General features: G+C 39.6%; 1 protein-coding gene across 3 annotated transcripts in view; it reads right to left on the bottom strand.

Annotated features, from left to right (window-relative positions):
* LOC146480406 (rotatin-like) overlaps positions 1-27173 on the bottom strand; it is a 45855-nt gene that overhangs the window by 873 nt on the left and 17809 nt on the right. For 2 of the 3 annotated variants that reach the window (XM_085109573.1, XM_085109575.1), the window contains exons 12-33: positions 23635-24193; positions 22860-23088; positions 21908-22054; positions 20934-21137; positions 19946-20188; positions 19081-19299; positions 18212-18500; positions 17023-17151; positions 16233-16481; positions 15260-15343; positions 14197-14609; positions 11834-12040; positions 10186-10415; positions 7783-7923; positions 7210-7647; positions 6291-6391; positions 4360-4437; positions 3849-3975; positions 2967-3196; positions 951-1233; positions 235-338; positions 60-123 (exon numbers count right to left, since the gene is read on the bottom strand). In XM_085109573.1, the coding sequence (XP_084965699.1) occupies positions 60-123; positions 235-338; positions 951-1233; positions 2967-3196; positions 3849-3975; positions 4360-4437; positions 6291-6391; positions 7210-7647; positions 7783-7923; positions 10186-10415; positions 11834-12040; positions 14197-14609; positions 15260-15343; positions 16233-16481; positions 17023-17151; positions 18212-18500; positions 19081-19299; positions 19946-20188; positions 20934-21137; positions 21908-22054; positions 22860-23088; positions 23635-24193 (4768 nt within the window). Of the gene's footprint in view, positions 1-59; positions 124-234; positions 339-950; positions 1234-2966; positions 3197-3848; positions 3976-4359; positions 4440-6290; positions 6392-7209; positions 7648-7782; positions 7924-10185; positions 10416-11833; positions 12041-14196; positions 14610-15259; positions 15344-16232; positions 16482-17022; positions 17152-18211; positions 18501-19080; positions 19300-19945; positions 20189-20933; positions 21138-21907; positions 22055-22859; positions 23089-23634; positions 24194-27173 lie in introns of all 3 variants that reach the window. The other variant, XM_085109574.1, reaches the window with a different exon arrangement.

Below are 27173 nucleotides of genomic sequence, written 5' to 3'. Positions count from 1 at the left end.
CTCGAGGATAGACACATGGCCCAAAATCACAACTAAAAATTATCAAAATTATAACTAACCTGGCAGTAACTTTATTTCGTCAAGTTTGTTCACTATTCCTGTCTTCTTCAATGAAACTTTGGCCTGTAAAAAAAAGTCAAAGGGAAAACTACTTTGCAACAGTCCCATAAGAAAATTAGCAACAAATAAACCGCTAATTCCAGTCAACAACAGTGTACAGAAAATAGAACCTACCTTTTGGCAGTTGTGTAGTAGTGAGCATAAGGCTGAGAGACACAGTGCTCTCAAATAAGTGGAACTGTCAGTCGTAAAATCCACAAGAAGAGAAAGGAGTTTCTCTGAAAAATAATCGGGTACCACTTTCAAAACATACATCGTGACGATACTTTTGAATCGCGGGATCCCAAGGCTCAATTAGCTCTACTGAAAAAGATCTCATCTGCTAAGTACATATCTACGGTAAGGCGTTAACCCAAGTAAAAATAAGTAATTTAACGCCCAACGTAAGTTTTAAGCGACTGGCCAAACACCATCCGAAGTTTACCGAAGATCACCCGAAGACTTCCGAAATGAATCCTCGTCAAATATATCAGAGGATCTAAGAACTAATGAACACGTCACAACAATTACTCCTCTCCTGACGACACATGAAGCTCTACAGCTCAGTCGGTTGAGCGCCACACCGGGATCGCGAGGTTATGGAGTTAAATCTCCTTCAAACCTTTGATTTTTGTTTTCGCAATTGAATGAAATGCATTCGCAAGTGCGATAAGACTTGTTCAATTCATTTATCGGAAGTTGGTGTGAACCGCTTTATCCAAATAATCGTTATGAAAATATGACACGGTTTGCATACAGATTATATTTTATGCATCCTCTTGCAAGCCCGCGAATACTATATTAAGGACCCCTTGGCCCTACGGTACGGTAAGGTAACTTTCTCTACTCACCGTTCACCAACAGCACAGGTTTGCTAGCGCCATGGAAGCACAAATTCCTCAGCACAAGTATGGCCTTCTCCTGTAGCTGCTTATTCTGAGCTGTGCTTAGTTCTAACAGCACCTCCACAACCCCAGGAGTCTTGACCACGCCCTGCTGTCCATCACTGAAGAATGTAACATTAACCAGTAGACCGAGCCAGCAAAGCGTCACGCCTCGTGTTATTGATCTTTGTTTGGGGTGAGTGCCACTCTTTAGCGGCTTTAATGAGGAGAAGGGCTGGAGAAAGTTTGTCTGTAGAGTAAAATATAGGATTAAAATATGGTTAATATGGTTCAAACATTTCGCCATGTAACGAATATGCCAAAGTTTAATTTTAACCCTTAAATTTTTCAGCTATCCATGGGGGTGGGTCATCCTACTTTTAAGAGGAATAGGCACACTTTTATTTGCCAACCTAAAGGTGAAATTTCACCAGAAAAAGAACAAAACATTAAAGCTTTCTCTGAGAAGTATGCAGTAGATCAAGACCTTGTAGTGAAATACATCCATCACCTTTCGTACCTTAACATGAAGAAGGGAAAAAGCAGAAAGGGAGTAACTTGACCTATGAGGATTTGGAGTGGAGGAAACTCTTTTATAATTAAGGATTTAATCGAACGTCACAATGCGACAACCGAAAAGAAATAAACGAAAAAACAAACAAACAAAAACAACACGCTTGACTTAGTGCCAGCTCACATTCGGTTGTCAGCAGCCATAGACAGTGCATCCACTGGCAAGGGCAGAAGTGGCTCTGAATCGAGTGTCAGCAGCTCAGAAGCAAGCGAAGATTGTGTTCTGCGGGAAACTGGGAGTAAAGCCGCCATTACACGTTGAAACTTTTAGCTGAAACTTGTGTACAACGGCGCTGCGGAACAGGTTTCAGCAGGCGTTCCACCGTGTAACATGGTTTCGTGAAACTTTTTCGAACTTCCGTTGCGAGATAAGTTTCACGAGAAGTAGAACCGCTTTCTACTTCTGCAACGGATCGCAACGGTCACAGTGGTGAAAAAACGAGTTTCACCGTGTAACACCACTTCGTAAAACTTGTTTCACAGCGCCGTTGCACACAAGTTTCAGCTAAAATTTCAACGTGTAACGGCGGCTTAATACCTCCGATGATGACAATATCCCTCTCGCAAAACTGGCTTGCAACAGTTGGGAGTGACAGTGACAGCGACGTATCGTTTAGCGTACTTCGCTATAGTCTGAAATGTCAGCCGTCTCCTCCCCCTAACCCATAGGGGGCGCGCCCCCTGTGGGTTAGGGGGAGGAGACGGCTGACATTTTCAGACTAACTTCGCTAAACTTAATTCCTCATGAAGCGAGGCCGGGGGCCGGAGGTTTATGATTTCCTTGGATTGCCTTGCAACCAAAAAAATCCATGTTTAATAGGGAGTGGGTCATGTAATTTTCAACTTTCATTTAGGGGTGGGTCAGTCAGTTTTGTGCCAAAAGGAGGGGGGTGGGCCATGTGTTTTTAATCCACCACATTTCCAAATGCTCCGGCCCACCCAGCCCTATACTTTTTGACCAGTCCCTAGGAAAACTGATAGTGATCGTGATAGTGAAACTGCCTCCTGGTTAGCTAAATTTGTGGGATGCTAGTTAGAGAGCGAGCAGATCGCAGCTTCGAAACCCAGGAGGACCAACGACCAGGGTTTCTTTTCGGTCAGATCATAGCGTCATATGGAAGTCATGTGAAGCTTCAGTGTTTTTTCCCTCCCCCTTCTCATACATGACCAGCTAGAGAGGATAAGGTGTTAACACAAATCACTCCCCAAAAGGCGAAGGGCATGAAATACCTGGGGTTATGATCTGGCTCGTATACATTTATTTTATGGGTGGGGTGGGTGGATAAGATTAGGAATCAACTTGTACCGGCTTCCGCAGGCGCCTTTTCTATCCTGAGGAATCATGTAGTCTTGGAGTAGTAAGGGGTGCACGCATAGAGCGATTATCACGTGATCTGTCACTCAACCCACCTTCCACATGACTCCTCTGCACTCAGCACTCAAGACCAGGTTACTTAGCAGATTAAACATAGCCCTGAACACAGCAAGGTGTGACTCCAGTTCTGTGCCGGAGCTGCTCTGAAGCTTGTTGTTTGTTTTGTTGGTCAGTTTGATCAGGCTGTGTAGGAAGGTGCTTCCGCTTTGAACAGAGCGACTCACGCTGCCTGGAACACCTGAGCTGCCCGCGATAAATGCTGACGCTACAAAAACGAAAAAGAGCAGAAAAGAATAAACACCACTCTGCAGTTGGCTTCCTGTGCATACGTTCTGTGGACTTGTCACATGATCACATGCCGCGGAAGGAATATGTGAAGAGCCAATAGAAAATCTGTGTAGAAGACTTCTCTGCGGTTGACATAACTGCTGGTACGTTTTTGTACCAAAAGGCTTTCATGGAATCTGGAAATACTACTACAGTTTAAAACAACTAGTATGAATACCTCTGAAGTAACAACCAGTCAGACCCTTCACTCTTAGACTGCGAGCAGTCTCTTTCTTCTCCTGTCTGTAGCGCGCACGCGATGGAGAAACTTTTTCCTCCCTCTCCCCAATCCCTTCTCGTTCACTTTTCTAATTTGCATAATTTTACCGTCGTTTTGCGCGCGTAATCTGAGGGAAAAAGTACGACTGCTCGTAGTCTACTTCACTATAAAAGTCACATATTGTCCTGTAATACAGCTGACATTTGAGTCCATATAAGAAATCCTAAAACGTGTGTGCATTTAAGAGGCAATTCTTCAGTAGATAGTTCTTTACGGCAGTACCGTTTGTTGTATAATTTTGGAAAGGAAATTTGCTAATGTTATTCCACTTCGAACTTGTGCGTTGAGAATAGAGAACAAAACCACCCACCTTTTGAGAACTGAGCCGTTAGTGTGGCCAGGAGACGTAAAACCTCAGTAAGAAGCGGCGTCTCGACAGTACACCAGGACCACAGTTTGTGCAGCACATCAACAATACCACTCTCCAAACAAGCGGCCTGTTAGCGCAAGACAGAAAACAGAGCGAGCAGTGAGTATCTATCAGTATGATCACTTGGGTTCTGAGACAGATTTGAGCGCAATGTTGTTTTTCTGGCTTCTCTGTGCTTTTGAACAAGTTTGTACAGAGTTACATAGATTTACGCACATTTGTAATGAGCATGTATGCAAATGACGAATCTAAACAAAGAAAGAAGGAAAAATAGGTGTTTTCCGAGTTGCTCTGCGAGGCCAAGTGCAAAATTTATTCATGTGAAAGTTGGTTTTGTTTCCATAAGAATGAAATTAATTTTCATAATAAAAACCTTGCACGAAGCCTCGCTTTCATAATGAATCCCAAAGCAACTCGGAGGTGGCCTAATGTGGGCACAAACGATACTTGCCTTGACTGGTGAACTGCAGTGAATAAAGTTCCTCAAAACTTGCAGTACTCTGATGAGTTCAGACACCAATGGATCTTCCTGGGAAAAGAAGCAATCAAAGCGGGTGAAATCAGTGGCAACAGCATGAAATAATCATTATGAAATGTTCGGGGCATTCTTCTTACCCTAGGCTAAAGACCATGGGAAGAAGGTTGGGGTATCCACCCTAGGGCCTTGATTGGCCAACTCTAGCATGTACCAACGACAAGGGATGTAAAACTGGAGGATAGCCTCTATTATATTGTCTTAAATGCAGTAGACCTGCATCCTTCAAAAACTCTTTTCCCACTGGACCCTGATAACCTGCAGCTGAATTGTTCTTTAGGGTTGGGGGCATTGTTCTGTTGTTCGTTCTTTTGTCCTCTCGATCAACCATGTAAGACGTTGCAAATGGTGCAGAAAGGACGCTGACAATGACAAGTTTTTCTGTTTTCACGTAAACATCCGAGTATATAAAAAAGAATTTGAAACAGTTCTAATAAAAATTAACAATGTCAGGAGGCTGCTTTATCATATCAGTTAAAGGGAACCTCTGCTCAGACAACAAATGGGCGGTAAATTGTTGGAAATAGTATCTAAATTCCAAACTTAAGTTTAAAAAGTAGAAATAACATTCAAGTGTGCTAAAAATTAGATATGATTGTCACCCATTTTCGCTTTTAAATTTCCCGGGCGCCGCCATTTTGGATTTCATGACGTCATACGGTTGTAAGGAGAAGTTCTTTTGTGTGAAACAATAGAGCAACTGTATAAAGTCGCGAAATCCAAGACGGTCGCGCCCGGGAAATTTAAAAGGAAAATACGTGATAAATCAAATTCTTTTTTGTCCAACACAAAAATCTTATATCCATGTTTTCCGACGAAATGTGAAATGAGATTGTATTTTCAACAATTTAACGTTAATATATTTCAAGAGTGGAGGTTTCCTGAAAATTCCGGTATAACCGGTATAGAAGGGGCCTGTCCTGGCCATTCTCATATTCAGTTATCAAACAAACAAAAGAGGGTAAACAATTGACAAACAACATCTCTTTCTATGACCCTTACTGATAAAATTGGCTTCGTTAATGTCATATATTGCTATGGTGATATTATGACATTCAAGGTACTGTATATTTTTTCAGAGGACGCTTGAGTCAGCAACATGCCATGACCAAACGGCGTCTAAATTTGCATTTCACACCCACAAAGGTGTGAAAGGAACGGGGGGCTTGACCTTTTTTTGTTGCGGAACTTCTTGCTTCAGTACGTATGTGGTTCAAATTTATCCTTGGTTTAAAGTGCACCTAACCCCAAAATGTTTTTTTCTCTTATATAAATCTTTACACCTGTTCGAAACGTATTGCGCTATTTAGCGCCTCTTTATAACCAAATCTTGACTTTTTATAGGCTGTAAAAGTTACGAAATCTAGCCATCATCTGTCCCATGACCGAGCTAGTAAGGGGCATGGGTCTATTCCTGAATTAACGTCACAAACTGATTTGCATTGTATGAAGTCTTTGTGAAAATGCATGCAAAGCAGTTTGTGACGTAAATTCAGGAATAGACCCATGCCCCTTACTAGCTCGGTCATGGGACAGATGATGGCTAGATTTGGTAACTTTAACAGCGTATAAAAAGTCAAGATTTGGTTGAAAAAAGGCGCAAAAAGGCTCAATGTGTTTGGAACAGGTGCAAAGATTTATTTAAGCGAAAAAAATTTTGGGGTTAGGTGCACTTTAAATTTTACCTTCCTATTGTTCTTGGGTATGGTAATACATGATAATGAGTTTGAAATAATGGGAGATAAAATTTAAACCAAGCGTAAAATTAAACCACAACATATACAGTCATCAGATCAGATCAGATGCGGCTAATCGTAATCCAATCTCAGCCAGGACGGAAAAGATACCTTCTTTTTCCATGTGGGTCCTTTCCCAAGTTGTAGCGACTTCATGTTCAACTGGACATGAAGATGCTTTACGTGCTCTAGTGAGGTTTCCACGAGACCAGCTAACAAGAAAAAATAGCAAATACATCATTGGCAGGAACAAAGGCGTGGTAGTAACTCTAGACACTCTATGTAGTGTCGTAGCTAGTACTGTTCTTTATTGTTTAAAAAACTGTATCATTGTATAATGCAACTCCAGGGATTTGATTGGCTTAGCAGCCATGGTATATGAGCCATTAAATCATGCCTGAGAAATAACGACCATTCACCATTAAATTGTTTTCTGGTTGTTCTTGCAAAGGGAAATCAGCAGGAATCAGCAATATTTCTTGATTGTTTTTGATAAAACAATTATTCCACTCGCACTTGCTGGATATGAGATGATTATAGCCATCCCAGCGCTACGGGCCTCGTTGGCTATCTATCATCTCATCTCCAACGCGCGCTCGTAGAGTAATTGGTAAGGACAGTGCCTACTTTCCATCTCGAGATACTTGGGTTTCCTATGGGTGGTGCCTTCTAACACGGATATTTTGGCGCTGTTTAAAACAATGCAGAGAGAGCAGAACTTAGCAAGTGCTCTTGGTATTTAAAAGGAAAATTGGGGATATCCATGCATTTTTCAGAGATGATAAAGCCTCAATTTGGGAAAAAATGCCATACATTGCTTTGTATTTTAGCGCTTTTTAGAATTATTGTTGCTTAATTATCTCTAAAAGAAAATGCGTGGTTACTCCCCATTTTTTTGGGTTCCAATAACCCTTGCTAAGATCTGCTTTTCCCGCAAAGTCATAAACTGCGCATAGTCATAAACCTCTGTATTAGTAGGCACCGTCCTTAAATATTTCATTTAATATATGTTTCTTCATACCATCCTCACCTTGTAAAGCTGCGTTTTTAGCTGAATGACTGAGAGACAGTAATGAGCTCAACACAGCAGACACCAAGGATTTCTCCTCATCCACAACTTCTGAACCCAGCGACGGAGCCTTATCATACAAACCCAACAACACACTACAAAGATCACTTCCGCTAGCTTCACTAAATGCCGTGTTGACACCATTGTGTTCTTCCCCATTTTCAACGCTTTTCGCTGGTTGCAGACCATTTTCACGAGCACCACTCATTCTGTTATCAAGAAGCTGAGTCAAACGAATCCTTGTCTCTGGTTTCTCGAACATTCCTTCACCTAGACCTCTCCCGTTAGGATACCGTTTGCCCTCTACGGTTAGAAGGAGACCGAGGAGCTTGAGGAGAACATTCTTTAGAGAGGTGAGGGAACGGGATTTGGTCTCCTTGAATGAGCCTTTGAAGACACCTGAAACGTCAAAAAAGGTATACCAGGTTTTCCACTGATCAACGGTTCCAATTAGCCTTAGTTTTGAAGAGCGTTTGAAAACACAGGTTTGTTGATCGACCTAAAGCATTCACCACCAATATAGAAGTATCGTACCTGTGAATAGGGTCCAGTGACGGAACAAAGTCTCTTCAACGACACTAGGAATGGACAGCTGGCCTTGTTTTTGCAGCAGCGTTACTAACAGCCTGCTGACACTCTCCCATACAGTGTAGACTCCGCTCTGAAGGGTGTCATCTGCGAATTCATTCAAAAACTCATTAATAATTCATAATCCCATTGACCTATCAAATGGTCGACAATACATCACGAGCAGTGACTTTATATCGATAAACCTCTTCCTTATTAGTATGCGGTGTTTTATCAGCTGATAAAACACTCCTCATTAGTATGCGGCGTTTTTCTCGTTTTTCTCGGCTTTGCCTCTTGGTTTTAACCCCGACAAAACACTCTTGCTCGTTTTTTAAACATTACATAAAAGTCCAGAAGTGAAACTGAAGTTATTTAAGTTGGTTTTATCTTACGAGTGTGCAAGTGAAATCCTAAGTGTATCCATTTAAACTAAAAAAAACTTGAGCAGTGCTTGCTGGTAAAGCTGTTTGTCATGCTTTGTAAGTTGGTTCAAATGTAAATATATGAAACATATATTTTGAACTGCGGATGAAAGATCAAATAGAACAAAGTTCCTCGCAGTTAGGACGCAACTCAGTTAAGCAGTTGCGAAAAGAAAGCCTGAAAAAATTTCAGGCATCGGCAGAGGCCCGCAGAGCAGAGGTCCCGTTAAAGCCTGAATTTTTTTCAGGCTTTCTTTTTGCAACTGCTTAAGTTCAGTCCTTACTGCGACGATCTTTCTTCTATTTGATCTTTCACCCGCAGTTCAAAATATATGTTTCATATATTTATATTTATTTTTTCATCCTTCACGGGTATATTACGAACTCACAATATGACCAACTCCCAGTTTTCTATTTGATTTTAACTTTTAAGTTGATGACATCCTCAAGTGTGAACATTCAACTGAAGCTATTAAAGGAGTGCTTTCCTGTGGTAATGTTTACTATGTTGCAAAAGGTGACTTAAACATATTTGTTTGTGGTTGAAATTAATAAATGCGACCTTGAAAAGAAAACTAGTCAGCAATACGCTAGTGTGGTACTGTTTATTACGCTGTAGAAGGTGACCAGTAAGATGGAGGCATTTGCACAGCACTTTTGTCTACAGTACAAGTATGTTATTTAATGTTCTTAATATTTTGTAGGGTTGCAATTTAGTGGCTCTGTTTTTCATTTTGCATTTTAATGTTGTTATATTTATTTACACGTATAAATTATGAACGAAACTTTTCAATGCAGGGGACCACACGACGCACAGATAAACTGTTCTGAATAATTTTCGTTACCGGATCTCTAGTAGAAATGCACGTGCCAGACGTCACTTAACGTGTAAATAAACCAAACTGATTGCAGGGCTGACACTACGACAAAGGGCAATATATTTGAGCCAATATTTCAACTTATACCACTAGTTTTCTTCAGGGACAGAGGTACAATGAGAGAAATAACGGCTCTTTAAAATGTAAATTTGAACGTTAATTAATGGTTAACTGGTGTACATGACGTAGCGTATATAACAGTTCATAAGATACACGTGGGTTCATAAATAACAGCTCTAAAAAGTTTAAGGACGGTGCCTACTATTGTTACTGCGCATACGTTCTGCGCATCGCGAGATACTCGGGTTTCCTATGGGTGGTGCCTGCTAATACAGGAATATTTTTGCGCGGTTAAAAACTATAGGGAGAAAGCAGAACTTACCAAATGCCATTGGTATCTCAAAAGAAAATTGGGGGTAACCATGCATTTTTCAGAGAAAATTAAGCTTCAATTTAAGAAAAAATCCCATACATTGCTTTATATTTTGGCGCTTTTTAGAGATATTGTTGCTTAATTATCTCTGAAAAATGCGTGGTTACCCCCAATTTTCTTTTTGGATTCCAATAGGCCTTGCTAAGATCTGCTTTTCCCGCATAGTCATAAACCGCACAGAAATACTTCGGTATTAGTAGGCACCGTCATTAAATTTGAACGTAAACAAGAATGGTTAACGGTAAACTCGCTATAGGCTCTTAGGCGTTACGTGTATAAATACGCAAATGATGATACTGGGCCCACAACGAAACAACTCTGAGTCCCAATGGGAGGAAACTACATGACTTTCTGGACAACGGTCAGATGCTATGCTCTAACCACTGAGTTTCACGGAGACTCAAAGCAAACAAGGTTAATACACTTGCAACACTTGTGTTATATATCCTGTATGATGATGATGATGATGATGATGATGATGATGATGATGATGATGATGATGATGATGATGATGATGATGACGATAATGATGACGAAGACGACGACGACGATGATGATGATGATGTTGTTGATGATGATGATGATAAAAGCGTTTGGAAGTGAACATGATATATAGTCACAGTATGGAGCTTACCTGTACTGGGAGCATGAAGTGAATACAGCTGTATGATTCTGTCAAGAGCTTCCTGGTCTTGTAGTAAGTTAAAACAGAATATGGTATTCAACTGTACAACAGAGAGTAGGAAAGCTAAAATGTCGCTGTACATGGACAGTATCTCTTGGATCACCACGGAAGCTGCACGGGACAGTGGTGTAGAGTCTTCTGAACAGAGAAAGCCTTGTACCTCTGAACATTCGACATGGCTGCGAAGAAAAAAAAAGATATTGTAAACAAACGTCCCTTGAACAATGGGACATAAATTCACTCAGGAAATTCTAACACGTACAAAACACACTTGCATCCTCTTAGGAAATTGTGATATTGTTAAAAACACGTTTGTGAACAAAGTTCCTTTCAAAATTAAGGAACAAGACTTCACTCAAGAATTTATATCACTTGTTTAAATACATCACATTAGATTTTGGACCAAGAACTGGAAAACCAGTCGTTTTCAGGTTCAGTCTTTTATTTTACTAATCCATAGCAGGAAACGGATGGACGTCTTAGTACAGCACCCTGAACATACATTTTAAGGTTTTAAAAGGGACGCCCGCATCAAATCATTTTTTTCCCCAATAAATTAAAATTGAATGGTGTCTGCAATACGACCACTGTGGTTTGGTTATGCAGCAAGTCAGCAGGCAGTGAATTCAAAAACCATGTTAGGCATTTCGAGTTTGAATGTAAAAGATACACAGCATAATTTGGTACGTAAAATTAAAATCATTGTTTCAATTTTGTTTAAGCTGTTGAAAAAAATACTCAACAGGCAATGTATCCAGTTTTATGCAAATTCATGCATGTGTCTGCAAATAGATGCAAATGTATGCAATCGCTACTACATGCTTTTTTTTTAGATGTAGAAAACTGAACCTTTACGTCTTAATTTATCACATTTTTTAACTCGATGCTAAGGATGAGGGCAAAGAAATAGGCCATTTCCGGGTTACTTTGAACCTCATTATGAAAGAGACACTAAGTGCAAAGTTGTTACTATGAAAATTAGTTTTAATTCATATCATCATCATCATCATCATCATCATCATCATCATCATCATCATCATCATCATCATTATCATCATCATTTATTTGCCTTGGTAAATTTAAAGAAGAAAACATTCAAATTACAAGTCAAGGTAATGGCGAGGAGACCTCAAGAAACCGCCAGGCTTATAAGAGATGCCACCTCGACTGACATTGTTAAATAGAAAATATGGTGCTGCGTTAGTGCGGCTTGGTCGATTCATGTTTTTACAAATAAATCCAACATTTTTTTAAAGGTGAAAAACTAGATGAAGAAGTAATTGATATTGGGAGAGAGTTCCAGATTTTTGGACCTTGGTAAAGGATGGCAAATTGCTTAAGATTTGTGCGATGAGAGTGCGATCGACAGCGGTTGGCTGTTCTAGTGCCATAATATCCAAACAAAACCAATTTTCTAACGAAAAGCTTTGCACTTAGCCTCGCTTTAAAATGAGGTTTACAGCAACTCGGAAATGGCCTGTTAATTCATTGGTCCTGAACCTTGATGTGACTTAGTTTGTTTATTTTCCTAAGCTTTGCAACCAAGAAAGTATTGCAATACAGAAATATCTCCATTATAAAAAGACCTTTTACTCACTCAATAATGCTGCTTAGAATCTGGGCCTTGTTCAGAGCTGTGATAATGTGCCCAGGTGCCAGGAGTACTATATCATGCACCAGTTTTGCCAATGCACCAATGAGCCCCGGCGTCACTGAGGACCCTACACCACCCAACGATGATCCTGATGGAGCCGCTGAGCTTCCTGAAGTACTTACATCACTACTGCTGCTAGCACTGGACATACTAAAAGGAAGGGAGAGATACGCGCTAAGTGCTTGCATTTGAACTGCCACCATTCTATCTTTTGTAATTGTTTTTCGTAGTGCCAAACACTCCTTCATTAGGAATTTTATAAATTTTTAACTATTTTCTCCATCGATTAACATAATTATATTTACATTGTGTACTTTTGCGAATATTCATCATCCCTTATTTAATTTTGCAAATTCGCATGTTACAATATTCTTGTCCCATTGTTTTTTATAGAATATTGACTTCAACATTGTGTATGTTGTATGTTTTTATTCCTCATATTTTGTGCACCATAAATTAGAAAACTGTAACAGGTAATTACGCCTCCTTCTTTAAATAAACTTATAGTATTGTACTGCTTATTTGACATTAAATGCTACCTGGGAAGCATAAATACCTACCTAAAGATGAAAGGAATTGTAAAACGTTAGGTACCTTACTTAGACGAGAACATTTGGAAGATGTTAAAACGGCAAAGACTGCCATTTATGCTCAAGTACTAACTTTAATGAACATTAGATTTTAAATAATTGTGATTTCTTAAATCTGTAAATTACTGGTGCTGTAATTGAGACATTGTATATTATTTTAATGGGAGTTAAGGTTGTAACTATGTATTGTCGAATTCTTGTAAATTGATTTTAATTTTAACTCATTTTATTAATTGAAGATGTGTCTCCAATTAGTGCCAATAGGTGCTAGAATAAGACACTAATAAACTATATGTATGTAAAATGATCGGGCGTATAGCAAGTAGGGTTTATGACAATTATTACAGGAATGTGCTGTTTGCATGGCTGTATTCAAGAAACTTTACTTTCACTTTGTCATTAAAAGTGTTTAAATGCAGTCAATTCTTGATTGTCTATTTCATATCAGAGATGGAAGACAAACTATGGTGGTGTAATGTCTTAGAGTACAAACGCCCACTAATCATTTTGGAAAATTTTATTTTAAAATCCTTGATTGCTTACTTTTACATCAGGCTTGGCTGTGTTAGGGTTTGCCACAAGTTGCCGATGAGTCCCAAAAAGGTTGCCGAAAAGTTGCCAAAATTTTTCTGCTTTTCGTACCTTTTTTGGGTGTTAAAGATTAAAAATTCGCACATTGCTTCTTATCAAAACTTTATTTGTCAAAGTCCAATGATAATATCGGAGGTTCTTTCCATTTCACTTGATTAACAAATAGTCTATCAGAATGACATCACAAAAATCAACCCATGGGGGGTGGGGGACTTAGGCCCTAATTATTGTATTTTAGAATAAATTGGATAAATGTTTATCGAAAACTGGCCAACGTGGCTTGAAACGTGAAGAAAGTGGCTTCAAAGAACCTCAAAAAGCCCAAAGTTGCCGAAAATTCTAAAAGTTGCCAAAAATCCAAAATTCTAAAAAAGTTGCCAAAAAGTTGCCGAGCAACTTGTGGCTAAGCCTAGGCTGTGTGCAGGTTTCCCTACTTTTGAATCCTGGCTAAACGCCAGCAAACCCTAGCATGATGTACAACAAAATCAGCAAGAAAAGAAACATCAGGCTTGGTTGTGTTAGGGTTAGCCACAAGTTGCCGATGAGTCCCAAAAAGGTTGCAGATAAAAGTGTCTAAAAGTTGCCAAAAAGTTGCCGAAAAGTTGCCAAAATTTTTCTGCTTTTCGTACCTTTTTTGGGTGTTAAAGACTAAAAATTCGCACATTGCTTCTTATCAAAACTTTATTTGTCAAAGTCCAAAGATAATATCAGAGGTTCTTTCCATTTCACTTGATCAACAAATAGTCTATCAGAATGACATCACAAAAATCAACCCATGGGGGGTGGGGGACTTAGGCCCTAATTATTGTATTTTAGAATAAATTGGATAAATGTTTATCGAAAACTGGCCAACGTGGCTTGAAACGTGAAGAAAGTGGCTTCAAAGAACCTCAAAAAGCCCAAAGTTGCCGAAAATTCTAAAAGTTGCCAAAAATCCAAAATTCTAAAAAATTTGCCGAAAATCTCAAAAGTTGCCGAAAAGTTGCCGAGCAACTTGTGGCTAAGCCTAGGCTGTGTGCAGGTTTCCCCACTTTTGAATCCTGGCTAAACGCCAGCAAACCCTAGCATGATGTACAACAAAATCAGCAAGAAAAGAAACACTAGCTACAAGAAACAGCAACATACCCGCTCGGGAGACCTCTTTCATTGATTAATGGAACCAAAGAGGTGGGTGTCCTAGAAAGCTGGGTGTCTGGTACAGATGACGACACCCCTGACAGAATTGTGCTGGAGGTGTGTGAAGCAACTGAGAACACTCCAGGACTAGCTTTACCATTAGCAGACTCTACAGTTACAGTCTGCACCTCCGAGCTCACACTGCCTGACTGTGATTGGGATGTTGAACCAAGGGGCTTGTAAGGAAAGTCTGTATCGGTGCCTGATGATATGGACACTGTGGCAGAGCTCTGGCAGGCTCTTGATGTCCCCTGTGGGACTACTAGTGGTAGAGTACTATTGGACAGCATATTAGAGAGCTTCTGGAAAAACTTGAAGTGATCAAGCAGAGATAGGAGAACTTGAAGGCTTTTAGATGTGCTCTAAAATAAATAAGTAAACAGAAATGATAAGCCCGTTTTATACTAAGGAAATTTACGTTCTTTTTTCTTGCGATCTAGTTGAACAAGTACTACGAGGAAAGCGCAAATCGGGCCAAAGGCTTGCTATGCACCTGCAGTTTAATCTGGTTTTGTAGCACAAAGCAACTGAAGTATTTCTGCTTCCACGAAATGAGACGTTAAGCTATTGTAAGGTTATCCCCCATTTATTCATTTCCCCCATTTGCACACGTTTGTACACTTTATAAGAAGAAGGACACAACACAAAGTAAAGTTCCCTGTTTAACGAAATCACACGGTTGCAAGGCTCAACAAGGATGTATTTATAACTGGTCTACACTCCACGTTCTTAGGTGCGATGTTGTGATGGATCACTCCATGCTTTTTTTCCACTGCTGGTTATGGCCGATGCAGAAAGTTTTTTTTTGTTAAATATATGCAACTGGTTGGTTATCTTTTGCAACTTTCCTTACGACAGCACAGTGCTTTGCTTTCAGGTATTTCAATACATATTGTATAAAACAATCACCTGGTTTACCAAGGGTGAGTGTGGATCCACCGATGAACAGACTGAACATCAATATGATCAACGAGTACACTTCTATGATCGCTGTAAGTAAAAACATCGTTACCTTTGAAAGATCTGGTGGTTTGGATTCTGACGTCAAATTGCTTGGTGACAGTCCACTTACCAAACTGCACAGCAGTAGAGCCGCCTACAAGGAAAACATATACATTGTAATGGATAAAACAAATTGATTGATTCAGGCAAAATGTTCTAACTTTTAATTCTCTGAAATCCCTAAGGTGGAACCCTTCAAATGAAAGCAACCCAGCAGTACTTTCATGTGTTGTTACTTGATGTGAAAATAAATTTGAAAAATAAATTTGGAGGATTTTCTTGGTAATTTGCGTGTGGGTGGCAAATTGTAAGTTCATGTTTGTTTTAAGACAATAGCCAACTCTTCTTTGCACGAATAATGCATTTTGGCTGCCATATTTAAGCTGCAGCCTTTACAAAGTTATCCAAAATTAGACTGCTCGAGTAAACGGTAGCCCACTAGCCACAGACTGGTTAAAATTCAGTTTTGGCAAGTAGGTTTTGTACTTGCACAAGCCATTTTGGCTAGTAAAAACTATAAAGCACGGGAGTGCTGGACAGAAACAAAGATAAAAATTATTTGATAATCACAAAAGTAAATCAAGAGAACAAGAGCTACTGTAGTACGTTTGGTCGCTTTTTGTGCTGCATGCCTAGAGGTAAGGCTTTTTTAAATTAAGGTTAACTTGAAATTTCAATCGCAAATAAAACAATTTGTAAACAATTATTATTACACATCTTCTAAAACTGCCTGACCTTCCTCTCTCCCCATTTCGTAAAACTAGTTAGTGAAATTGCGGCTAGCGAAAATTTTGTGTTGGCTAGTAAAATCAGACCTGTTACCAGCCAATGGCTTAGTGAGCTAAAAACTTAGTCTCGAGCCCTGGGAAAAATAAATTCCAAAGAAGTTACAAATTAATGTAAGACTTAACCAAGTGGCAATGATTGCAAAATTGGTGCAGCATCATAAGCAAACATAACTGAAAACATGCAGTGACACAAACCTGCTGTCTAACAAAACCACACTCCATGTCATCCAACAGAACGCTGAAGACAAAGCTCCACAATCCCCCTACAAACTTCTTCCCACTATCTTCAAGTTCCCCTCTGCCTTGTTCGCTGATGGCAAGGCTGGTGCAGATAGAAAGTCCAATCCAACGAACATCAGGCCAACGGTCTGTCAGCAAGGGCACCAGCCAGGGCAAGGGCTCTTCTTCAGGGTCTTTGCCATGTAACCAGTGTGAGACCCAAGCCTAAGGGAAGGATAACAGGGAGTGTCTATGCTTAAATATTTCACCAACAACCTCCGTTTCTTCACATAAGAAAACATAACGTAAGTGATGTAAATCCTTTAAACTCAGCAAAACGGCACTTGTCAAATACAAATGTATTCCAGTGCTTCACAAGAGAATGGTGTAGGATTTAGAAGAACACAAAAATGATGAGGTAAGCAAGAAGGGAAACTTAGAGATATTTTTTTGTTTCCAAACTATTCATTAATTCATTAAGAGATTCTAAATACAGATATAAACATAAACTACTACTTTGTACCTGTAATACGACTACCCCGTTTTAAAAATTTTTTTATCTTGTTTCTTCTAAACAAGACAAGTGGTGTTTTGTGACTACGTTGACAAGAAAACGATTCATCATTGAGAGGTTGTTACCTTTGTTGGCCTTTTTTTTACAAACAAACAATCAAACTACAGAACACTTCCAGGAACATTACCGTTACCTAGATAAATACATTGAGGCAACAATGTTTTTACTTCATTTACGCATCCAATGTATTACCTGTGTTGGATCAATGACAGCCATCTCATGTGTAAGGTGGGCTAGACACAGACTAGAATAATAGGTAACACCTTTACCCATGAAGGACAAACTAGCACCAAGTCTACCAGCATGGAAAGCAAGAACCACCTACAGTAAGGGTAAATACAACAGTTGTTGGTTTGGCTAAGAAGCTGATTAAGTAAACTATACATCGTCTGCTACCTGGGATAGGTTATCATACAGAATAGTGTCTCTGGCCAGTTTTGAAACTTATAATCTGAAAGCACCGATCATCGTTATCGTTCTGGCTGGGAAATTTGATGCGCCTCCCAACATATTTCTCAGGTTCCCCAACAACTCTGCTGTTGCTCTTTTTTGCCTTAGAAGTTCAAAGATAAAAAGGTAAAAGAGCAGGATGTGAACTGTTAGATGTGACTCATGTCCCACGTCAGTTGTTTGGGGCCTCTATTGATAGCAGTTTTGCAATACCATAACTGAAAGAATTACCCTGTTGAAATAAAGGTATCCATCCATCTATCTACACTAGGCTCCTAGGCTCCTTTAAGGACGGTGCCTACTAATACCGAAGTATTTTTGCGCGGTTTATGACTATGCAGGAAAAGCAGATCCTTGCAAGGATTATTGAAATTCAAAAAGAAAATTGGGGGGTAACCACGCATTTTTCAGAGATAAATAAGCAACAATTATTCTAAAAAGCAGTAAAATACAAAGCAATGTATGGCGGTTTTTTTTTTTCAAATTGAAGCTTTATTATCTCTGAAAAATGCATGGTTACCCCCAATTTTCTTTTTGGATACCAAAAGCACTTACTAAGTTCTGCTTTCTCCGCATAATTTTAAACCGCGCAAAAATATTCCTGTATTAGTAGGCACCACCCATAGGAAACCCGAGTATCTCGAGATGCGCAGAACGTATGCGCAGTAACGAAAGTAGGCACCGTCCTTAAGCAACAGCCTTACATGCGATAGTGAGCGATACGACAAGAGAAGAACGTCTTTCCCAAACAACATTACAGAAAGGCAATTTCTAGGCTTGAGGCAAACATCCAACGACAACAACAACACTTTAAACATCCAAAAGGCAATTTCCAGGCAACCACGCCACATGTGGGTGAACAAACTTAAAATATCATGAAAGCAGCATACCACCTATATGAAAAAATGATTTCAATAGAAAATACAATCACCTGCACTAAAGAAGTCATCAACTGTTTACACAGACTCATTCCCTGAGAGAATTTACAGTAGGAGCTCCAATGGGGCTGTGCAGTGATGTGAGCCAAACAGACAAGTGATGTCTCGAGTACAGGAAGGTCATAAAACTGAGGATTGTCAGCTAAATCCAGATTCAGGGCCAGTGCATAAGCAAGGTCTCCAATGAAGATCCTTTCTTTATCAAGTCTCCAGCCCTTTGTGTACTGAGACAGGCACTTCACCAAGGTAACAAGGAACGATAGAAGATGCTTGCGCAGTGCTCTGCAGATGGAATGTAGTTAAAATAAGTGCTTCTTGCGAATGGCACGTAGGAAACATCTTGTGAATTTGTGAAAATGGTAGGTACAGCAACAAATAATTATGAAGAAAACTGTATTCAGTTGATCACAACCATACTAGGCCCACAACGAAACAATTCTGAGTCTCAATGGGAGGAAACTACATGACTTTCTGGGCAACGGTCAGATGGTATGCTCTAACCACTGAGCTTCACAGAGACTCATAGCAAACAAGGTCATTACACTTGCAACACTTGTGTTATATGTCCTGTATACTGCTAAAATATGGACAATGATAACGATGATGATGATGATAATGATGATGATGATATTACTAAAATGATCCTAAAAATACAGAGGACATATACCATACCTGGCCTTGCTCGCCAGGAGTATGCGCATTCCCTGTGAGTAGATCACAGCTTCCAACAGCTGTGCTAAAGGCTAACTCCTATCAGTCTCATGCTCACGATATGCACTGGACACAGTTTATTTACGACATTACCGAGCTTTGTATTCACCATCTTTCCATTTTAACAACAGAAAGTGTTAGTGCAATTTACCTTTTTGATTCAGAGACAGTTTCTGAACCTGCAGTACTTGTTTGGACATTTCTCAGCAGTGTCATCTGAGGCCCATCTCTCTGTAACACAGTTCTTGCTACCCAGGCCACCACAGGCTCTGGGGGCTGAGGAGGACTGGACAGGATGACATCTAACACCCTCAGTAACTCTATAAGTAAAGTGTCATCCTCACTACTGTTTGGCACCACTTGAAGGTATCTAAATAGCAATACACAGGAGATGTCACAGCACTTACGGTTAATATTATTATAAATTCCTCTTCTTTTGTAACTTCGAGCGAAACAAATAAAACTCAAAGCACAAGAGAAATAACACGATGAAACAATAATATGCAACTTAAGAAGTTTCCATTTAAAATGCCTGGCCATTCACGTCATCAGGTCTAAATTTACTGCTAATACACCAACAACACACACGACCAGTAAACAACTAGCACCTTTTCTTTGGCACTTGAGACTTGTCTTTAAATGACTGGAAGCTTACATCTTAGTTTGCTTTGGCGAGTTTGGATTTCAGATTTTAAATATAATTCATTTCAGAAGATACTGTACATATTCCCAATCAACAGATGACCATGACTAAAAGATGTTTAAAGTTGTTTTTCACACCCAAAACGTGTTAAATCCCTTTCATAGCAAAACATCTTGCCAAAGTACCAACAAGAATGATGAGGTATTTCACATTCCAAAGTAAATTAACAGAGAGGGGAAGGGGTTAAATACATAACAACAACAACAACAACACAATAACTTTATTTGTGTCAAAGTACTTTAGCATACCTGCTAATTGGAGACACAGTAAATACCAAATAAATATTAAGGAGGAAATACAGAATGGGAAATACCTTTCAAATGCACTTTCCCATTTCAAGGTATACAGGGCCTCCACTGCCAGCCTTTGTTTCACCTTAGGTGTTGCCCTCTTATCAGCCAACAGATGTGCCATTATTTGACTGAGAGCCACTTTCACATCATAATGTGAGCTTGCTTTCTCCATGCACTGTAGCTGATTATTCAGAGCAATAGTGATGTGGCTGCAACTCAGAAGAGCAACATCAAGAGATCTCCACTGCAGGGCTCCCCAGTACCTGGAAGATAAACAGTCAATTGATATTAGAGTTTTGCACAACAAATTTTGCATTTGTAAATGCTTGTTGTGCTTGTTGTGCTGTACCATCCCCATGCCTAAAAAATTGTCATGTTGCAGAAAGCTGACATGCTTTCTACTTTTGCAACATGACAATATTTTTATTTGTTGCATGTGGAGGAGGTAAACACATGCAGGGAAGTAAGATTTAAAGCACTGTTACACGAGGCAATTTGTCTTGCAACTTGTCGCAATTTCGTTGCACTGTTGCAATACAAGTTCTACGAAATGTTGCGAAGTGTAGCCTGCCCTCGAATGAACCTGTCTCACAATGTTTATGTTGCAATCATCACTGCATGAAGTAGAACCAACTTCTACTTTTCGCAACTGTTGTGGCAACAAAAAAACAATTGCAAGACATGTTAATTTTAGGAATAACACTGGAATAGATATTTTAAAATAGAACAAAACATGGTTAAGAACCCCAAATGGTAGGAGGTGGAGCAGATGGCTATTTGCAAGTGCAGCCGAGGAGTTGAACTTGGTTTACTGAGAAACAACTCCAGCTAGTGGCCAAGTGGGACTTGAACCCACAACTTCTGGATTATAAGCCCAGCGCCCTAACAACTCAGCCATAGGCATACTGCCTCCTGTAAGTTTAATTTGCCTTCCCATTCCCTTCCAAGGCAGCCTATCATTGCCCCTGCATTGCTAGTTGGATTGTTTTGTTAATAGTACCATCTCACCCAAGGTCTTTGTCTGATTGGCTGATGTCTTCCACTCCTTTAACTCTGGACAGGTTTTCAACACTTTCGTGCCAGCCTAGGTTCCAGGCCAACCTAAGCCTGGAAACAGCTGGTTCTGTTGTGAGTGAGTCTTTCAGCTCGAGGCCTGGGACGTGATGGACACTGACAGGGGTGTGGACAGGAGGGGAAAATGGCAACTGAAATCTGTGTTAAAACAGTAAAAATCCCTGCTGATGTTTATTTATTTTATTATTTTGTTTTACCAAACATGTCACACAATAAATTATTAATACTGAGAAGTTTGGACTGCACTTAGAAACTAACCCTAAGACACAAACTATATGACGTGACATTAGAGTCAGTGACTGACAAAACCAAAATCTACAAACAAGCAAAATCAGCTACACTCAATGCCTATATTTTTTCAAGATACACTACACTCATGTTACTCAAACACAAACCCACACAAAAACAAAAATCTGTTCAAGAAGCAGGATCTCAAGATAACCAGTAGTAAATTATTACACACAGCATCCATGAGAGCTAGTGTTCCAGATATCAGGAGACTATACCATGGAAACATTTAACAGTTTTGTTTTAAATACTGCTTTTCCCATTGATCGTAGCACTAACAATGAAAGTGTGGAGTTTTGGTATACATGTTATGGATGACATTAACTTTCACATATTCCCCACTGGCACTGGCAGAGATAAGTACTATTCTTATACTTTTGTTAGGCAAGGCTTTCCAAAACATTTCATATGGACAACATGTGAATCTAAACTAGCATGTCATCATCTCCTGAGTATATAAATTTTCAATGGTTCAATTAATCCTAAATGTCAGGCTTTTCTAGGACTGCAGTGCCCATAAGATCATAACTTTGAAAAACACACAGTTGAGCTAATTGGAGTGACTTTGTTTTCCTTTGAAAACAGGCCTGCCTCAAATTGCCTGGTTGATATTCACCTACCTTCTCACCAATGATTTTGGCAAGCTGAAAGGAATGCCATTAACATTGTCAGGCAATGCCACAGCAACCTCATCAAATAGTAAGAGAACCATGAGGCAAGCAGCCTCATACTTAACTTGACCACTAGACTGGCAAAAGAGAGCACACCTAGTAAGAGATGAAACACAATGAACTAAAGTGAACTGTTGCTATTAGTCAGCCTGCCTTTGAGAAGGTCCTACCTTAAAAAGAGTGAGCACAGACACACATGTGAAATTACGCTCTCAGGACCAGCTTTGATTGGTGCTCTGTCTTAGAAAGGTGCCTGCCAGGAAGACCAGCCATAACTAGAAGCCACTATCGGTATTAGTCACTTGTGTCAACCCTTTCCTGATTAGATTTATCTTTAGAACTGCTTTTCGCATGGATCAAAAGGCATAATAATGTGACAATTTATCGTCATTACTCTTCTTTGACTGGGTATTTGAACTGTGGGCGATCCAAGGGTTGACTCTATGCCCTAGGTCATTTGTTCCAGTGTCTGCCTTATCATGGTGTCCAAATTGAGTTTACCATCAAAGCATTGGGAGAAATTGTATGAACTTTCTCAAGTTAGACTTGAGTAGTGAGCTGTTTCTTTGGCTTGAAAATAAGCCCTGCTTTCCTTTTCACCACTTGAATTTATTTCAAATTCCCTCTTCAAACAAAGAGAGCCAACAAGGAAAAATAACTAATGCTATCAGCTGCCATTTAAGTATGGCTATTTCACTCCAAAGTGTTTCTGAAATGCACACATGATGGGACATAAACTGTGCTCAATTTCAAGTGGGAAATGTAAACAAACTCAGATTAGTTCTCTTCATCATTTACAGGATGGTGGTTAGGGTGAAGTGAATCACTAACGATTCTTATTATCTCTCACGTACAGAGACACACCTTTGCTAACATGAAAAAATTAAGAGCTCTTCTTTACCTTGTGACTAGGGTATATGTAGCATGTTTTGTAGCTAGTCTGTGCCTACAGGTAATGCTGTACTCTGCAAATAATCTCAGGATGGTTAGTAAAGAAGGCACAAGCTCCACTCTTGGAATGGGTGTGGTCGAAGAGTGCAGAGGAGCATCTTGTTCCATAATTTCTAGCAGAATGGATGCACAGACTTCATCTGCACGTTCGTCTAGTAGGGGCTCATGCCACTGTGGATCTGATAAAAACAAGATGCAAAGAACACTGATAAGAACTGTACCAGGACACAAAGTTGAAATTTTGAAGCAAACGTGTCCATGTTATATAGCATTTGGGGCGTTTAGGGCATAACTGATTTATGTTGAATTTTAAGTTGTTTCTCATTTTACTCAGAAATACCTTAGTTTTTTGTATGCAACTTACAATTTAGCAAATACATAGTGCCAAATATACTTTTCATATACGCCCATCATTTTGGTTAAATTTCATGGATATGACCTGCTTTTTGGCCTTATGACGTGTGGTGAATTTTGATGATTTCTTTTGCTTTTATTTTAATATTAAGCATTTACTGGAGCCATTGAAAATGTGCATTTTGCAAGGAATTTTTCTTTAAAAATGGTGGCTGAAATACAGAAAATAAAGAGGAATGTTTTGGTGTAAATTGTTGGCCTCACACGAAGTATAACATAAGCCCAATCAGAAAAGAAACAAAATAAATGTGGAGGTTATATACCCATGCCCTTAAGAAATATTACTTGTCTGTAACAACCACCTATTGTACCTTGTAAAACAATAGCCAGCTGTTGAGCTGATGACTTCCTCAGTGCAACATCCAAGGATGAAGAGGACAATATGGACTGAAGGTTAAGAAGTTCACTCTTATCCACACTTGTGTGTGATACTGGTGCATGTGCATGAACAGCAGTGGTGAACTGATCCACAATAAACATGTTGGCACCATTGTCTACATGAATTCCAGGTATTAAACTCTGTTTTTTCTTGCCACTAGCTTCATTAGTGAGATTCCATATGACTGACTCAAAAGCCTTGCTTCGTAGTTTGGCATCTTTTACAAACATAAGACGCAATGCTCCCCTCAGTCTCTCCAGTGTTGGCAGAGTGATGACATCTCCCTCGGCAGTTACATGTCCCCCTGTAGCCCCCTGTGTTGCTACCAGCTCTAGTATACACTGATCCAAGGCTGGGTCAACCAGAACACAGCCTTGCAGTTGGGGTAAAGATGCTATCAGGCCATCTAATAGCTTTTTCCACAGTTCTCCACTCATGCTCAGTCTTCCAAGCAACAGGGTGGTAATTAACTCTGTTGCTACATCACTGACCTGTGAAGGGTAATATATTAATAATTATTAATAAATAAGTAATATTATTCGTAGTAGTCTGGGTCTGGTTGTTCAAAAGCTGATTAACGCTAATCCCTGCATCATTAAAAATTCACCAAGGTCTTCATTTTGCTCATTAAAAATGTTTTGAAAAGCTAACTTTAAGCTAGTGGTACAGACAAGTTGAGTCAAATTTAAGGAACAAAAATCTTTTGGAAGCATCTTTATTAATTACCTATTAAATCAAAGTTCACATTAACCCAGGATTAGCTTAATCAGGCCTTGAACAACTCAACCCTGGAGAATTCAACAGTCTACTCCAGGGAACCTACATGTACAGTACATACATGTATGTACACTGTTGAAGAAGCCAAAGCTGAGGTTTAATCAAATTATTCCAATATGTAACGACTGGTTTTACACTACCAACAAATTTTAAAGGGTAAGGAACCATAAGGGCTCTTTTATCACTTATTGGTGACATGATCTTTAAAACAGTATTTTTTTGCAGCAATTTAGAGAATTACTTTTGCAATATGCAAACTATGGGTAATTGCTTCTTTCATGAAACGTGTGCAAGATGAGGGAATAGTGACCAGGCTGCTACAAGAACTAGGATGACCCTCAATAGAGGGTAGATGTAAATGCAACCTCATTTTATAAATGTATAAACACCACATCAGTGAAACACATCCCCAGATATCTGAATCTGCCAGTAGAACGAGTAACAAGGGCACAAGACAGCAGCTGTCTCTTCCACCTCAGCACTACAGGAGATACACATCACTACCGCCACTTCCCATGAACAATTTGGGATTGCAATGCACTACCATCGGACATTAGACGTTGTAAAACAGAAAGTTCTTTTAAGTCTGCACTAAGTTTTCACCTCTTTGAATAACTACACCTTTTTCCCTTCATTATCAGAAAATACATTTTCATTAGTGTTAAAAATTAAATCATTAAAGCGAATGTGTAATCATTGTATAAAAATAGGCAAACGTTTTAATTTTCGGTGTCGTCAATAAGGCATTAATGTGACTGTGCACGGGAAAACATACCTTAACGCTTATCCGTTAACCGGGCAAAAGCGTTAAGCATCCGTTAGTCATCCGTTAGAAAGTTTTCTTAAGAACGCTAGAGACGTAAGCCCAACCGTTAGGCGTTAGCATCGGGCCGTTAGAACGGAGAGTGCAGCCGTTAGCAAAAGACATGTATCCGTTAGCCGTTAGCATCAGACCGTTAGACTGGACAGCAAAACCGTTAGCAAAATATCTGTATCCGTTAGCACGGCTAGGGAAGCCGTTAGGATCCGTTAGAATAAACCAGCACCCGTTAAACGGCTAACGATTCCGTTAGAATGGCATGACACGCGTTGAAGTAGAATGTGGTCGCCTAAGCACAGTGTGAAACGAGGGCCTAACGGAGGGTGGCTCTTGTAGTTGGCTTCCATTTAGTTCAAAACAATCATGAGATATAGCTAAGAACGCAGGAACTATCTTTACCGCGAAATACGACAGTTTTGTAACCCACGAACGGAAGATATCGTAGCTCCGGCTCCATGAAATTAAGTCACAAAAATAAATTACGACCGGCAATAAAATCAGTAAATTCAACAGACTTCTCTCCTCCAGCGCGCTTCGGTTCCGATTTGCTTATTTGTTGACTTACCATGAACTTTCCCGCACTCTACCTCAAACATTTACTGTCTCCGGCCGCAAAATGTAATCGTTCAGTTGACTTTAAAGACGCAAGGCAATTCCGTTGGTTAAAGGCTTGGGGTAAAATAGGAAACTTCAATTTTGCAAAATTTCATTCAGGTCTAGTGTGAGCGATAAGATCGATTACCCGGAACAAACGTATAAAACACTGCGAGTCTACTGAGTACCGCAAATTAACGCTTGACGCATTTCTATATTCAGTACGTTCGCTTGGATAAAGCCAAAATACCATCTTTTACAAGATTTAAAGCTTCTACTAACGTTATAAAATACCGACAGAAGCCGTCGTTCGTACGTAGAAAGGAATTGCCACTCAGAACACACTGGCAAGATTTTGGTCACGTGCTAGGCAACCAAATTCCTTCACATGTATCAAGTTACATTCGGCAGGTTTCAATTCACAAAGTGTGGGTTTAAGAGAAACGGCCATATTCCGGCGTGAAGTTTGATGAATATTTTGATAGCCTGTTGTCTCGTTGTCTCTGACTCTGAATCAGAAGAAACCAATTTTAAACAACATATATGAGACAAAAACAACGTTATCTGATGAAACCAGCGCCAACAAAACGCCCCTCGCTTCGAGACTCATGAATCCAAAGGTACCGCTTTTCGCAATTGAAAGCGTGATCTTTCACGAATCCACAGCTGGATTAAACAGTTACTTTAAAAAACTCTAGACAAAGTCATTGTGTAAAATAAGTATATTAACCGACAAAACCATTTGAGTAAAACAATAAAAAATGTTCACCCCGACTGGCAAGTGAAATTGTTTACACGCTCGTTTAGCGACACTAGCCCCGGACTAACTTCTCATCTCACACGATAACCATCATCGAAGGACTTGAATTCTGCGTTTGTTTATTTCGATGAGGAAGTGATAGTTTATATCACTGAGTTTTGCTTTCGGTGGAAATAAGTATACTTATGTTTGTCTCATCGACGACTGACGAAATCGGCACTGTGATTCTTTAAAAAAAAAAAACGTGAGTGTAAGACTACTAATGGTTTGGCCTGATTATGTGTTTATAGCATCGGACTGAAAGCTAAGCTATTCGTTCGTTAAAAGTCCTTAGTTGTAAACCGTCAGACAACCGTTAAACGGCTCCCGTCATCCGTTAGAACAAATTGGGCAACCGTTAGAACTTTCTCTTCATCCGTTAGGCATACTTAGTTAGCCGTTAGAACGCTAGAACAAAGCGTTAGCACGCTTTGATCATCCGTTAGGCACAATTAGATCGGAGTGCGACAAATGCAGACTG

The sequence above is a fragment of the Pavona decussata genome, unplaced genomic scaffold (assembly GCF_977016875.1).
Source record: "Pavona decussata unplaced genomic scaffold, jaPavDecu1.1 SCAFFOLD_53, whole genome shotgun sequence".
In the NCBI taxonomy this organism is placed as follows: Eukaryota; Metazoa; Cnidaria; class Anthozoa; order Scleractinia; family Agariciidae; genus Pavona; species Pavona decussata.
The sequence above is the reverse complement of the archived record's forward strand: the minus strand, read 5'-3'. Positions and strand labels throughout refer to the sequence as shown.